At 44.7% G+C, this 15,200-nt stretch overlaps 1 protein-coding gene across 30 annotated transcripts in view; it reads left to right on the top strand.

The window, feature by feature from the left end:
- Nucleotides 1-15,200, top strand: part of KCNMA1 (potassium calcium-activated channel subfamily M alpha 1) — a 775,685-nt gene that overhangs the window by 536,979 nt on the left and 223,506 nt on the right. For all 30 annotated transcript variants that reach the window (XM_032140900.2, XM_058436411.1, XM_032140879.2 and 27 more), the window contains exon 10: nucleotides 13,281-13,391. In XM_032140900.2, coding sequence (XP_031996791.1) covers nucleotides 13,281-13,391 — 111 coding nt within the window. The remainder of the gene's footprint in view (nucleotides 1-13,280; nucleotides 13,392-15,200) is intronic.

Here is a 15,200-nt window from a genome sequence, read left to right as displayed (position 1 = left end):
GGGAAAAAGATGGAGAGGGGACAAAACCATTTCTTCCTTTATTTTTCTCATTTGGTTAGACTAGAATTCTAATTCCCTCTTGAACACTTCTAGCAATGAGCGGCTTTCAAGGATAGACAGATGAACCACACCCAAAGTGAGATTTGTGCCTTTTTTGTGGATTTCAACATTTTCTTCCCCTTCCTGGCTCCATCCTTTAAAGGTAGTTCCATGGAGAACTGCGGTGATCTGCTAAACTTGGACTTCCCCGCTGGGCAGATCTCACCCGCAGAGCCTTCTATACCCTTGCAGATGGAACCACCTGTTGCCTTTCACTCCTTAGTTGGTCTGCCGCACAGCACAGAGCAGTTCTCTGGGGGTGGTTTCTTACTCATCAGTGAGAGGCACAGTAGAGCCCCACGTGACCGGTTCTGCAGGGTGCATTCTGTTTGCTTGTTTCACAGCTTTGACTTGGAATATTCACCCTCAGGAGCCTGTATCCCACTGGAGGGAGTTAGGGCTGTCTGCATTCAACCTCGGATGTGGTCTCCACATTGGAAAGAGCCTTACATTCAGAGAGATGGGGACAGTTTGTCATGCTTTTCTATTTAAATATGAAAATAGAGTACTTAATGTCTTCTTTATTGTAAATGTTTACATTTTAAAGAGGACTTCATACTTTAGAAGAAATGATTGAGTATTCAATAATTGAGAACAAAATTTCAAGAACTAAGAACAGCCCAGCACAGTTAGTGACCTGCCTCACTGTCCATTCCTGTGGCCCGTCTCCATCAGTTCATTCACTCGCTCAGCAGGCAGGCATTCTCTGTGTTACGCATCAGGCGTGATGCTGGGTTGTGTTGGGTGCTCAGGGTTCATTGGTGAACAGGCTACCCTCAGAACCTGTCCTCATGGAGTTTACAGTCTCAAGGAGGTTGCAAGCACTGAGCAAGGGTACAACTAAAGCAAATGCCAATTACACATTTTTAATGTGTGCTGCAAAACCAAAAAAGACTAAGATTCTGCAACTGAGAAAAACAGGGATTAGTTACACTGGATAAAGTAGTCCAAGGAAGCGACACCTCAGTGGAGGAGATGCTAATGCTTGTTCAATGACCTTGACCCAGCTTGCATTACCCACTAAGCTGGGGGAGCTAACGCTCTTGCTTTTAAAATCCAGGTTATGCAAGCCCCACTTGCAAACATAGGTCTTCAGTTCTACCTCCACTAGAGGAAGTCTTAAAAACTGATTGCTCGCTCAGACCCCAACCTGCCTGAGTAGTGCTTTCTTGACTTATCGAGAGAGGGCATCCTGCATATCTTCCCTGCTTCCTGATTATTGGGTTATTTTTAAACTCTGTGTCTTTCCTTATATCAGAATTTGGACTCTCCTTCTCACTCAGACCCTTTGTTCCTTCCTGAGACCACACACTATTCCCTCCTGCCTGGCTGTCTTGTATCAACATGGAATTCCACTCCATTTCCTCCACCACACTCATGTCTTGTCCACCAGGGTTCTAGACTGATTTCTAAATGATTTGGAATTTTAAATTGTATACTGTGCCAGAGCATGGATTATTTCTTTACAAAGACTCATTTAATCTACGGCCCCAAAGCCTACCCTACCTTAAAGGAATTAACATGAGTCACGCCTTCATGTCCATCCATTCCACATGTGTTCACTGCGGGCTTGCTATACACCAGGCACTGGGGACAGATGCGTTTCTACACATCCATAAAAATCTCCGACTATACCACAGCTTTTCTGAGCTACACATCGTACTATTTTGCCACCTAAGTGGTTGGGAAGTCCAATATCAGAGCTTATTGAAACCTCTTCTCTTGGTTCTGAGAGAGTCTTGCTACAACACCATTTCCCTCTCGACTCTTTCTGGGAAGGCATGGCCTCTAGCACTTGGGAATCGGATTTGAGATGATTTCATGTTATACTGACTTGGCCCGATCCACAGGCCTTTCCTTTCCTGTTTACTTGTGTCTTGGGCAACAGTCATTCTCACTTTTCCTCGCCTGCAAGGGGCAGACTACTCTATGAGGAGTGTTTCCTATAAAATGTCATTTACGATTTCTCTATTGCAGACATGGCTCTGGTCGAAATGTGACTGAAGCTTTGCATCCTACACAGACTTAGATCCCTCATCAAGTAGCCATTCAGCCCTCATTGCGTGAGCCATGTGACTTCCCCAGCCTGAACCCCTCAGCAATGTCTTCGGATTCCTAGATTTTAAAAGCCATAAATTAGCAAATCATCAACATATCACCAGGAAGGATCATCTGGTAGCGATTCTAGTCAGAAGGAAACACAGGCCCCAATAACCGATCTTCACAAAGATATGAAGAACTGTAGACAGACAGATACAGTAAATAAGAAGACAAATAGATAATTCAAGTTGACAGAACATCTTGGACTGATTAGGCATTCTGCTTTGATTAGCATTAAACTTCTTGGGAACAGGGAAAACAAAAAATGAGCTTGCCCTAATACTTTGGAAAAATGACCTCTTGACTATTTCTGAAACGCAGTGCTGAGGGGTAGATACCCACAGCGCTTGTCATTAGATGCCATATCTTCTGATGTGATGTGCCAGGTATCCCTTCCTGATGAGAGGGGTCTTTGTGGGCATGGGACGTGGGCAGTTCTTTCTTGGCATCTGTTTTGGATTCCTCTAAGCCGTATCTTCAGTCCCTTTCAAACTTGAAGCTCTATTTAAAGAGACTTGGAAGCATATTAAATCAATTTCCTGATAATACTGATAGAATGAAGCTCCCTTCCTTTCCTGCTGTCACTCTTCCCTTCCACACACTTAGCAAAATGTTCCAGCTATTGTTCTGAAAACAAGAATAGAAATGTAGGTGGGAGATGAACTGTGTACCTTAAAAAAAAAAGTCATATTCAAGCCTACATTTTCACTCTCAAATATTCTTTCTTCCATTAAAAAATAATTTGAATATGATTTCTCAAATTATAATTGCTGAAGATTCTGATCAATGGCTCCTTTGGGTGAATCCTTGCCGGGTAGATTCAGAATCTCAGGAACAAGTGCAGCCATCCAGACTAGGTTGCCCCATGTTTTCTGTCTTCATACCATGTCATTCACTCTGCTGGACTTCTTTCCAGACCTGTGCAAAATGGTTCTTGGTAGCTTTGGGGTTCCTTCCATGCTGCTGTCATCATACTATAAAACTGAACCAGGAAACTTTCTAACTGGCCAAGTCCAGTGTCTCTTTTTATTAAAACATTATAGAGGCCAATACACTGTGAGAGTTGTGGAAATCTGATTCTGTTGTCCCAAGGGTTCCAGTCTCCACAGCCAGTACTGGTGTTGCATCACAATGGCCTGCTCTCACCCCCAGAACCACAGGGACTGCTCCAAATATGGGTACCAGTTGCTGTAAAAGTAATCTATCTCCCCTCCTTGTGCCTTTCTAATAAGAGGACGTGAGGGCAGTTCAGAGATAGATATATGCCCATCTCAGTGGGAGCTTATATGACCTTAGCCATTGACTCCAAAGGCAAATGTCAGCTAGTGTATAGAACAGCCTTAGGAAAACTCCCATTCTAACATATTGGCTCAACAAACAATAATTTGAATCCCCACCATGTGCTAAGCTCTGTGCTGTGGGAAAATGTGGTTCTTGCTCTCCTGGAGCTTATCTGAGATTCTGACCAATCAGTACCACCCAAGGAAACAGTGGCAGTGAAACAGAAGCTTGAGTATGCAGGAGTGTCTTCCCAGTGAAATGCTCTTTTTTCAGGAATTTTATTCATTGAAATCATGGAAGTGTACAATAATCATGAAAGCAAGAGACATTAGAGAGAAGCCTCCCAAAAGCATTTGATAATTCACATTGTTGAACATACCCATTGAACAGTGGAGGGCATAGGTAATAGCAGAGTGCCTTGTTCACCTAAAAGCTTACAAACCCGGTAAAAGAGGGGTGCAGAAAGATTTGGGAGGGTTGGGAATCCACTGATGTGATCCTGAGGTCCACTCCTTTCCAGACCCCACAAAGGTCCTGCTATGGCCCATCATGCCTCGTATCATGCCTTCTTTTTTCTTTTTTCCTTTTCTTTCTTTTTTTTTTTTTTTTTTGAGATGGAGTTTTGCTCTTGTTGCCCAGGCTGGAGTGCAATGGCGCAATCTTGGCTCACCACAACCTCTACCTCCAGGATTCAAGCGATTCTCCTGCCTCAGCCTCTAGAGTAGCTGGGATTACAGGCATACACCACCATGCCCAGCTAATTTTGTATTTTTAGTAGAGATGGGGTTTCTCTATGTTGGTCAGGCTGGTCTCGAACTCCTGACCTCAGGTGATCCGCCAGTCTTCTAACGTGTAGCTCCTTCCAGTCCCTATGTGACTAACAGATGCTGGAGGTCTGCTGGGCCTATGCAAGTATGTTGGGTCTACAGAGTGAATGGCTAGCAGCTTATGCTAGCTGTGGCAACACCCTTGGGTGTGGCTGGAGAACAAGGCAAAGATATGTCAAGTTGGTTGTCATTATGGGAGGGTCAGTCCCAACAGTCTGTGCTCAAGGACCATGATACATGATTCACCAGGGTTGTTAGGGAGGGAGGTGGGGCTCGCTTTGCAAATCAAAACCCTCTCCCGGGCAAAATTCAGAGCCATTTCTTTGCTTGGACTCATTCTCCCTCTATTCCACCTTCATCCCTGAAGAGTGAGGCTGACCTTTGCCTGCCTTAGTCTTCTCTCAGTCTCTGCTTGTATAGAAGCAGCATTATCAAATGAAGTCGGGCAAATCTGCTTTGATCTGAAAAAAGGAAAGTGTCATTCAGCTCCCTGATTTCTCTGTAAGAGCAGAGAACCATCTAGCATTGGGAGAGTTGGGTCAAGGGAAGACTTGCTTATTTTAAAATGTCCAAAGGCCACCAAGCCCAAAGTAATGGGATGAATAAGATGCAGAGGGGTGAGGGTGCTGGGGAGGGAGGCATAGGAGGAATCAGTGCAGTTTGTGAGGGTTCACCAACTGTGGAATTGCTTACTGAAGAAAGCTGCAGAATTCTCCTTCCAGGGAGGAAGGAAGGAAAGAAAGGAAAGGAGAGAAAGAAATCTAAATGGTGGTAATACTTGCATACTAGGTAACAGTGAGAATTAGGTGAGAAACCAAAGTGAATGAAGGTAAACAAGTCTACCAGTTAGGATTCTCTGGTTGCAGGCAACAGAAACTTATTTTTTTGCTGACTTAAGAAGAAAAGGTTTTTTGTTTGTTTGTTTGTTTTTAAAGGTTAGGGTACCTTAGAGATTCCAAAGAAAAACTGAAGAGCAAGATCCCAGAAAGGACAGAAAAGAGCCAGAGATATAGCTCTGACGCTGAGGAAGTGGAAACTCGGGAGTAGTCATTACAGGGTTTTGTCATCAGGTTGAATCAACTCCCACTGTGATTAGCGTCAGCCCATCCAAGATTTAAAAGTACTGATTGGCCTCACTCGGGCAGGAAACCTTGACTAAAGGTCCCAAGACTGTATGTAATTGGGAGACTGTATTTAATTTGGGAAGGAGCAATTCCCCAAATTAAAATGAGGTGCTGTCCACAGAAGAGAGGGTGTAAGCAGGACAGGCAAAATCTACCAATGTCCCCCACACTGAGTTTCTCAGAATTTAAAGACTTGGACTGAGGCTCCTTGTAGGCTACAAGCTACAAAATATGTGTGATCATTTCTCACCATGGTCTAATTATGGAGGTCTAACTGTGATTTGGGATGGTGGCGGTGTAGCCAGGGATCCCTCTAGGGTAGCTGAGGTTCTGACTGTCTGCATGTGGCAAGATGCAAAGTTCTGGCCCAGGTAGGACATCCCGGTATTCCCCACTGGGGCTGCCAGTTGTCTGTCCTCTGACCTTGGGGCTCTGCTTTAGAGGTGCCTTTGCTGCACTGTTGGGATCTATTTGCTCAGACTTCTGCCCCATTTAGGGAAACAGCAGCACAGCCTGCCACATCCAGAACAGCTCCATTGACAGCTGGAGAAGATGATTACTTTATTCACTTCCTCACTAGGAGGGAGAATGCATTTCCTTCCTTTGTGATTAGCAAAGTACTAGATGTGTCCATGGGTAGGAAATTATCTTATTGCTGAACCTCCTTTTTTAAAAAAAATTATTTTAACAGGAAATGGTGATAGTCAGGGTTTGAGGTTGTGGGACTGATACACACTCTCATTTGCTTTGTTTTTATTTTTCTTTATGTGTACAGATCCCTTACAAACTTGAAATATGCTAGATTCAGGGTGGTAGAATAAGCCTATGGTCTAAAAGGCTTGCAGTGAACTACCTGTTAATTTTCTTCCGCACTTACCATGGGATAGAGTCTCCAAGATGCATACTTTGTCAACCAATCCATCAGTTAACAAATAGTTCCTGAAAGCCCAGCAAGTTTCGGGGGTTCCAAGCCAGGTCCTGGGGTAGGGTGGAGGGATGAGGCAGTACAGCCTGGAGTTAGGCTTCATTTGCCCATGATGTCTCCCCTATCTTTACTGAAGTCAGTCCCTTTGAGACATTGAGTAAAGGAGGAAGTGGGAAGGTGGGAGTTGGATTAGTCTTATTTTTTTGGCAGGGGGGGATTGAGCCTCAAGGGAAGCGCTGGGAAACAGTAACCCTGAAGGACATGCCCCAAATCAGGGAAACCTGCATTAAGACCAAGTAGCCAAGAAAAGCACTACCAGGTGAGAAGGAAAGGAAAGACCAGCTTGCAGGAGTGTCATGGAGACGTGGTGATGCAGACACCAAAGGTTCAAGGTCAACCTAGGGGGACAAACGTGAAGCTTTGGTGCTGACCACTGTGTGGTTTGGGTCGTTGGGTCTCTAACCCCCCACACCCTGCTTCCTGTATGATATAGTGCTGCTGGTTCCCTTGAGAAGTACTTAAAATTCATTCCCATCATGTCAGGGGCTACCAATGGTGAGATGCATTTTGGGAGGAGCAGGATGAGGAAAGCACGATTAGAAGGCTCAGCAGAAAGACAGAGAGAGTCTAGCATATGTATTTGATATAAATATTATAGTTTTACAGAGACATCTAGATCAATATGTGCCACATTTCATCTACCTCTTTGACAAAGTGAGCACAATGTATTCAGGGAAAGCTGTATAGGATTTTCAATTTACTCTGCCTGATTTATTGTGACAAGATAGCTCTGGGTTTTTTAAGTTCTTTATACTCGTTCCAGTAAAAATGGATATAGTATCTTTAAAAATAAACAGCCCAGAGCTGTGCATTTTACATTGTCTTCCTAGAGCGAGGCTCTGCTAAAGAAAGATCTAAGGCCTCCCCACCCTCGCAGAACCTGATTGCAGTAGGATTTGCTGCCATCCCTTCTCTTCGGCTTTTTTGAGGGAGTATGGGAATGGTTGGGGGCAGTGGGGAGAGTAAATAGGGAAATCAATTAGGAAGCGATTGCAGATGTCTAGACAAGGTATGATGGGGGTGTGAACTAAGGTCGGACAGAGAACTGGAGCCCTGTGTGAGGATTCATCAGTGTCTGCTGGGTGCAGCCCAGTCAGCCTCGGCCTCATTTTAGTGACTGGCCCTAGGTCACTGAGAACTCGCCCCCCAGTCTGCCAATTCCCAGCTTATGGTGGCCTGCCTGGCACCAGCTGCTTTCTCTCATCAGAAGGCATGAAACTGAGGGAGGTGTTGTGCTCTGGATCTGGCACTCATCTTGCAACCTGTTTCCACATCAAAGAGAAGAAAGGTGCTAGATTAAACAGTTGCTAAGGGCTATTCATTCAGATGCTGAGATAAACGTAAGAACATGGGAGGGGGCCCATTGGTGACTATTCCATGATCACAGTTTCCCTTTTCAAAGGCTACTGGCTCTAAGAGCCAGTATCTGAGGCTTGTGAAAAGTATGTAGATTTTCCTTGTCATAGACCAAAAAGTCATCTTCAGTGGCTCTCTGGATGCCTCAGTCACTGCCCTCCCGTCCTCTTCTGCCTTCTGCCTTAAGTTACTTCTCCTAGGTTGTCCTGTGTACCTGTGGAATTGAGCTCTGAAACTGAAGTTCTGGCTCAACTTGGGCATGCGGGCTTTCCTGGCCCATCACCAAGAAGAGAGCAGAGGGATTGAGGAGAATGTGTGGGATTTCTTTCTGGAGGTGGCGATGCTTAAATGGCAGGAGAAGCACACGCACGTGTATTTAGTGAAGATATGCACATGAAATAAGCAACTGGCAAATTTATGGTGACCCTCAATAGTGTTCATAATCATCAAACATTCTTCTCGTGAAGTCATTCTTAGCCCTCCAATGTCATGACCCACCAGCACTGCCCTTTTCAGTTAACCCAGCCCATATTTATGGAGCACTGACCCAGCACCAGGCACTACTTGCTCACACTGGATGAGTAATTCCTCTCCAGAAAGTGCCGTTGGATACTATTTTGGCATCGAAGATGCTTCCTTGTGTGTCTGAGGTGGATCTTTTATTCTAAGCCATGACCTGTCAGCTTATTTTTAGTTTATGTTACCTTTGCCCAAGAAATATTTGTTTACAGATCCAGACCTAGCGTTTAAAACCAAAAAGTTCATCAGATCAGAAATGGTTATTGATTGAGGACTATTGGTCATCTTCACAAATTGAGTGGTCAGGCCCTATAGAAATTGATCAGGACAATTGCTGGTGGTCTAAAAATGTTCAGATCCACATCCACAGATGGGGAGAGATTTAGCTACTCTCATAGCTGAACTTTCCTAAATATTCCCCTTTGTAAATGGATCATTAAGATTCTTGTTATCTTCTAGATTCCGGGCTGGTGAGGAAGTCCTGAGCTGTACATGACATGTCTAAAATAGATATTTGGGGTAGGGTGCGGTGGCTCGTGCCTGTAATCTCAGCACTTCGGGGGCTGAGGTGAGCAGATCACTTGAGGTTGGGAGTTCATGACCAGCCTGGGCAACATAGCAAGACCCTATCTCTACAAAAACCAAAAGAAAATTAGCCAGCTGTGGTGGCATGCCTATAGTCCCAGCTACCCAGGAAGTTAAGACAGGAGGATCGCTTGAGCCTGGGAGTTCATGTCTGCAATTACCTATGATTGAGCCACTGTACTCCAGCCTGGGCAACAGAGCAATACCCTGTATCTAAAAAATAAATAAAATATAAAATAAAATGGACATTTGCATTACTTTGCAACCCCTTGGCTTGCCCCAGTCATATGGCTTCAGTTAAGTTTGGCTTAGAGTTCCTAACCAGTGGGACTTATGATTTCTGCCTGTAATCAGACTTTGCTAAGACTATCATGATACTGCCTATCCAGCCAGACTCTAGTGATCTTGCAAAACTGTGATGGTTTATCCACACCAGTCCCCAGACTAAACCTCTCCCTTGGCCAGTGGAGGACCCCTCCACCACGTATCCAGGAGGACCTCTGTGGGTCCATTTCTGCTTGCCCTGAAGGAGCAGAAGCTGAGATATACAAGCCTCTTTCTTTTCCACCACCACCTTCATCTTAGTGGGAACTGAAGTGGGAGACCCAGATTGCATCCTGGGCAAGTCACTTTTACTTGCTGTGGGATGCCAGGCATATGACTTAAGGAAAGAGTTTCGGAGAGGTTACCTGAAAAGACTCAGGTAGTGAGAACACGGGGTTGTTGAAGGATTAGGTGGGATTGCATAGGCCACAGAATACTTTATATTGGTTACATCCTAATTTACAGATATCATATGGCACTTACCATTTTATAGTGCTTACCATGGGCCAGATTACTTGGCCCTTCCATGTATCATCTCCTTAGATATCAGGATAACTTCATGAATCAGGCACTACCTCTGGCCCTTAAAGGCTCTGGCTTTTTAATTGTAAAATGCAAAATTGGTACATTGTCCAAGACTATTTAGTTATTTAGTGTCTGAGCTGAGTTAACACAGGGCTATCAGAGTATGAATCTCACATGGTAGATATGTAGGTGTCATGGAACCCAACAGAGATAACTTTGGATAGGGATCTTTTTTGGCATTCTTCAAATCATGCCCTGTGAACAACCATTACTCTGCCTCCAATGAGGTCACACCCTGCTCTCTATCTTAGCATATTTGTGATGATATGTCTAATAATTGAGGCTACAATAAATTCTAGTTCTCTTCTTCCTGCAAAGTATCCTTCCCCAAACTATGGCCCTAGAATCTTCAAAAGTCTTGAAAATATTTCTGGTAAGTAAATGTTCCCCGTTCACCATCCATCCCTCCTGCTCTTGCAGGGCCCTCCTCAGACACAGGCCGGCGGAAGCAGATCTCCTAATACCAATTGCTGAGTTAGAGGCAGCTTCTCCCCATCCATCAATTCTAACTGCATTCAAACATTTTCAATATGTGGGCTCCTTGATAACTTTCACTGTATGGAAAACAAAATGGAGGGAAATGATTATTGGCACAAAAGGGGGAGACCATAAATCTTCAAATCAGATATAGGACAGATTGGAACAATATGGGTTCTCCAAGGTTGCCATGATAATGTATCTAATAACTCTCCTTGGGCAAAAAGGCAATCTGCTTTCAATCAATCTCGCTTTTTTTCTGAGCAAAAATACCAATTATGTTGAAGGAAGATTTTTTTTTTCTTCCTTTTTTGATAAAGACAGCTCTCCACCCCAGAAATCATGCTGTGGCTAAAAGATATATATTTTCAATTGTCTAGAATGGTATTGGATAGCTAGCACCAAATGAAAAAAGTCAATCCTTTTTTTCTCCTCACTCTTGCCAGCATTTGTCTACTTCTTAAGAGAAGTGAAAGTTAATTAAAGGCTTAAGGGATAATATTGATTGCACTGGAATATATTTTATATGTACCCAGCACATTTTCAAGGAAGAGAACCCTGACTTTTTCTAAGGCTGAATAAATCAGCCAGCTGAGCTTTTGATTCAAGGGTGAGGGGGGGAACACATCTTTTCCCCTTGCACTTCTCACACATCTTTCCTAGGGATGAATGATTTCAGAGGGGAGGAGGGGATGCTGGCTGATGTTCTTTCAGTTCTTTGCATCCTGGGTAGGAAGAATGAATGTTCAGGCATTTCCCCAGACCTATCATTGATTTGAGTCTAGCTTTGAGTAATAACCAGGCTTATGCTGGTATAGAACTTCAAACTTTACAATGCCTGGCACAGGAGGCTGGCTAGGTGGTATTAACCTCTCAGCTTCCTCCTGCATTGAATGGGAATAAGTACCTTGCCCACACCCTTGGTTGCAGAGCAGGGAATCACATCTGGCTTACTTTCACATCCAAGTGATGAGAACAGCCTCAACCATATATCTGTCCTGTGGAGATACCCACACACTGGATTCATGTTGGCTTTGCTCCTAATCTTGGAAGTCTATGTGCAGAGGATGTTAGAATGGCAAAGTAGCCCTATTGTCAGTTGCAAGGAAGTTAGGTCAGTAGGGGAATTCTGTTTCTCATTCACTTCAAACATATTTGGCAAATTCAAAGTCTGAAATCTTATTCAGAACATGCAAATTTATTTGAAGTATTTTGTCCATGTAAATGTACATGTGCCACAAGAAACATTTTAAAATATATGATAAAATGCGTATCATCCAAATGTTCAATCTATATTGTATATTCTGATATACTGTGTGTCACACTATCTTAGCCTCATACTACTCACCATATACTAACGAGGAGGTTAGTCATATGGGCATTGGGCATAAAATTTGGATGGGTGGCTAAGGGACCTTCATCAACCTAGCGGGAGAGCAAAGTGATCATGTTAAGACATCTCTTCTGAAGTAGCTCATTGACACTCTTTCTTTCCCTTGGTGGCTGCTGCGTGCCTGATTGCTAAGCGCGCCACTGTAATAATAACAGTCTGTAATGGTAATATTATTAACTGCATCGTGCACATTATTGATTTACTCTTTGTTCTGCATCATTATCTTTTCACCAATGAGTTTACTGCATTATTCTCACATACTTAGTCAAGCACCAAATTACAACGAAAGGGCAGGCTCTTATAATGGCATCTAATGGAACATTGCATAAGCCATCATCACTGCCTCCTATTATGAGCCACCTCCAGCCAATGAGCTTTCTGCCTTATTGGAATGTGCACAGAGCAATTATGAAGTGCAAAGGACATGGCCATTCTAAATTTTACCCAAGAAATTACCATGCTGCATGGTCACCACCTGCCCAAGTCTCAGAGCTCAGCTAGAGATTCAGCTGTTGTCACTATCAGCCTGGGGGGCACAGGGACGGGAGTCGAGCCTCTTGCTACATACAGTCTCTTCACTAGAAGCCAGTGGTTTTATCTCCACAGTCAGTCCCCGGCTTTTTGTGTCGTGGCTGACTCTTGCATCAAATGCTTACTCCTGACGGGGCATTATGTGGCAAATATAAGTGGCCATGACATTGCCTGGTGCCAAAGTCAGATTGGTCCAGGAACCCAGAGCGGCTGGAGGGACTGTCAGTCTCAACAGTTGTGGATGAGGGGCTCATCTCTTCTGGGTGAGCCACTACTTCCGGAACAGAAGTCCAAACCACCCTCAAACAAGGCGAGCAATTCCAGCCTCATCCCTTCCCGGCATCTCCCCATCTTGAGGTAAATTCCTTTAGCTCTCCTGGAAATCCCAGGCACCCTAAGGAAGCAGCGCTCTGGGGACGCACAGCCAGCCGGCATGATCTTCCATTCTGTAGGCATCCTAGCCCCATTTAGCCCTGAGTAATGCTCACTTACTGTAAAGTGTTACATGCCCCCATTGTCAGAGGAGTTATAGTGGAAAAATGCAAAATTTCCTTTTTACTGCTTATGGCCAGCAGAGCCTATAACGTGTCAGGCCGCACATTAGCCACCCTGATAAAAGTCTGCTTTCTTACACACAAAATCATCGTTTCAGCAAGATTTGTTATCTCATTACCTGATAAGCTCTATGTCATAAACCAAGACTCATACAGTAAATCTCCCCGGAGGACGCTTTGTGGGCAGAAAGGGAGAGATATGAATCTGCAAGGGACTTGATAATGCAGCATTTAAGCGCAAGCATAATGTCACTTATTGTTAAATGCATAAAACCACTTGGCCAAACGGTTGGGCTTTTAATAGGATTTTGTGCAGCATCAGGTGAGAAACCATATGCCTTTTCTGTCTAGGAGTCTCTGAGCACCTGCTAGCACCGCTGCTTTGCCTCACTGCCCTCAGGGGACGGGAGCTGGGCTTTTACGGAGGGAGGAGATGAATGCTTCCCCTGCAGCTGCCTCGCTTCTGCTGTCTTGCCAGGGGGTGGGATGCGGGGTCCTGTTGTGGTGTCTGGCCTGATCTAACTGGCCTCTCCTGTTCAGGCACATTGTGGTCTGCGGACACATCACTCTGGAGAGTGTTTCCAACTTCCTGAAGGACTTTCTGCACAAGGACCGGGATGACGTCAATGTGGAGATCGTTTTTCTTCACAAGTAAGAGCCTCCTACTGCTGTCAGACCCTTTGCCCAACCACACACCCTGCGAGGGACTCCCTCTATAAGAGTGGAGGTCTTGGGGAATGGCACTGGGGATGGGGCCAGAGTTGGATAAGCCATGATCCCTTTTGGCCTCATTAGAGAAGATATTGCAGAACCAATGGAAAGGGAAGCAACACACTGGTTCAATGATGAGAGCAGAGTCTGCCTCTGTGGATGCGATTCTGGGACCACATCTGAGTTTATCTCTGGAAGAAATAATAGTGGAGCTCATTGTGGGTCCAAGTCATCATCATTGTCCCCTTAGCAATCTGGGGTGTCCACAGTATCTGTTGTGGGATGATTAGCTGTATGGTGTGGATATTTTAGGAGTGCAGGAGTGAGTTGGTGACCAAGCAAGACACCAACTTAAGAGGAAGCAGGACAGAAGGCAATAGTAATAACAACTGCCACTCCTAGGAACCCCCAGCGTGGGACCCTAGCCAGTCACTGTGCATACAGGCTCCCATTTACTCCACAGAGTAAAAATACATATGCTGGACTCAGATTCCCTGATCTGAATCCTGACTCAACCAACTACTGGCTGAGCAAGTTACTTAACCTCCCTGTGCCTCAGCTTCCTCATCCATAAATCATGGAGATAATAGTAGTTCCTACCTAGTTGGGCTGTGATGAGAATGAAATGAATTAATCCATATGAAGTGTGCATAGCAGAGTAAGGCATGCAGTAAGTCTCGATAAGTGTTAGCTCTCAGCCTGAAAAATAACATATATTTGGTTGTATAATCCACTTAGGAGGTAGGTCTTATCTTGTGTGTTTTACAGGGGAGGAAAGCAAGGTATCTCCCTTCTACCTAATGTTGAGGTTTTCAACTTTGCCTAATCCTCCTTTTAGGTAAAAGGTAGTCTGCCCCAGGAATGGAGAGAACTAGGGTGCTCCATTATGGTGACATGTGTGGTACCATGATCGTCTTCTTTTATGGAGATGAGGCTGTCATGGGGCCAGTCCTGGCACCACATTGCAAAGTCCAGGACAAAGCTAACATGTTTGTGCTGGCTTGACATGCTGTTGACTACCCAGCACTCGGTCCTACTCTGAGGTTCCACTGAGGTCAGCTTCTCTACAAACTCCCTGTTTGGTGGATTGCCTTCTTCTGGCATTTGCTCACAGAATGCTAGATTTCTGACTTGTCACCATGTTGGGGCACTAGCATTTCTCTTTTCTGTACTGATTTCTCCAAACTTTGAAAAAGCAGACCAGGCTATGTGAGCACAGGAGCAGGTACCCACAGGTTCCGTTCAATGCTTAGCCACTGATTACCTGCTGTGTGGCCCATCCTCCGCTGAGCGTTTTGGAAAGTTCACTAGAGGTGTAGCGTGTAGGCTGTGCCCCCACATGAGTTGGGCATTTCAAGATGAACACACATGCAACCATTAGAGACAACATCAACCCTGTGTTATCCAAGGGATGCTGAAGTCATCTTGATCAAGTGGCAGAAGTGACTGGGGCCATCTCTTTCAAGGAGCATCAGTCTATGGTATTACTGGGGCAGGCTTCTGAATAAGGCATGACTTGTCATTGGTCTGAAAGACTGGTCAGATTCACATAGGCAGCCACTTTTCTCTCATCCACTGCTTTAGTTTGAATAAACAAGCTGGTAAGGTGTGGTTGCTCATGCTTGTAATCCCAGCACTTTGGGAGGCCAAGGTGGGCGGATTGCTTGAGCTCAGGAGTTCAAGAACAGCTTGGGCAACACAGTGAGACCCCATCTGTACAAAAATAGAAAGACTAGCCAGGCACAGTGG

The sequence above is a fragment of the Hylobates moloch genome, unplaced genomic scaffold (assembly GCF_009828535.3).
Source record: "Hylobates moloch isolate HMO894 unplaced genomic scaffold, HMol_V3 SCAFFOLD_3, whole genome shotgun sequence".
Lineage (NCBI taxonomy): Eukaryota > Metazoa > Chordata > Mammalia > Primates > Hylobatidae > Hylobates > Hylobates moloch.
The sequence above is the reverse complement of the archived record's forward strand: the minus strand, read 5'-3'. Positions and strand labels throughout refer to the sequence as shown.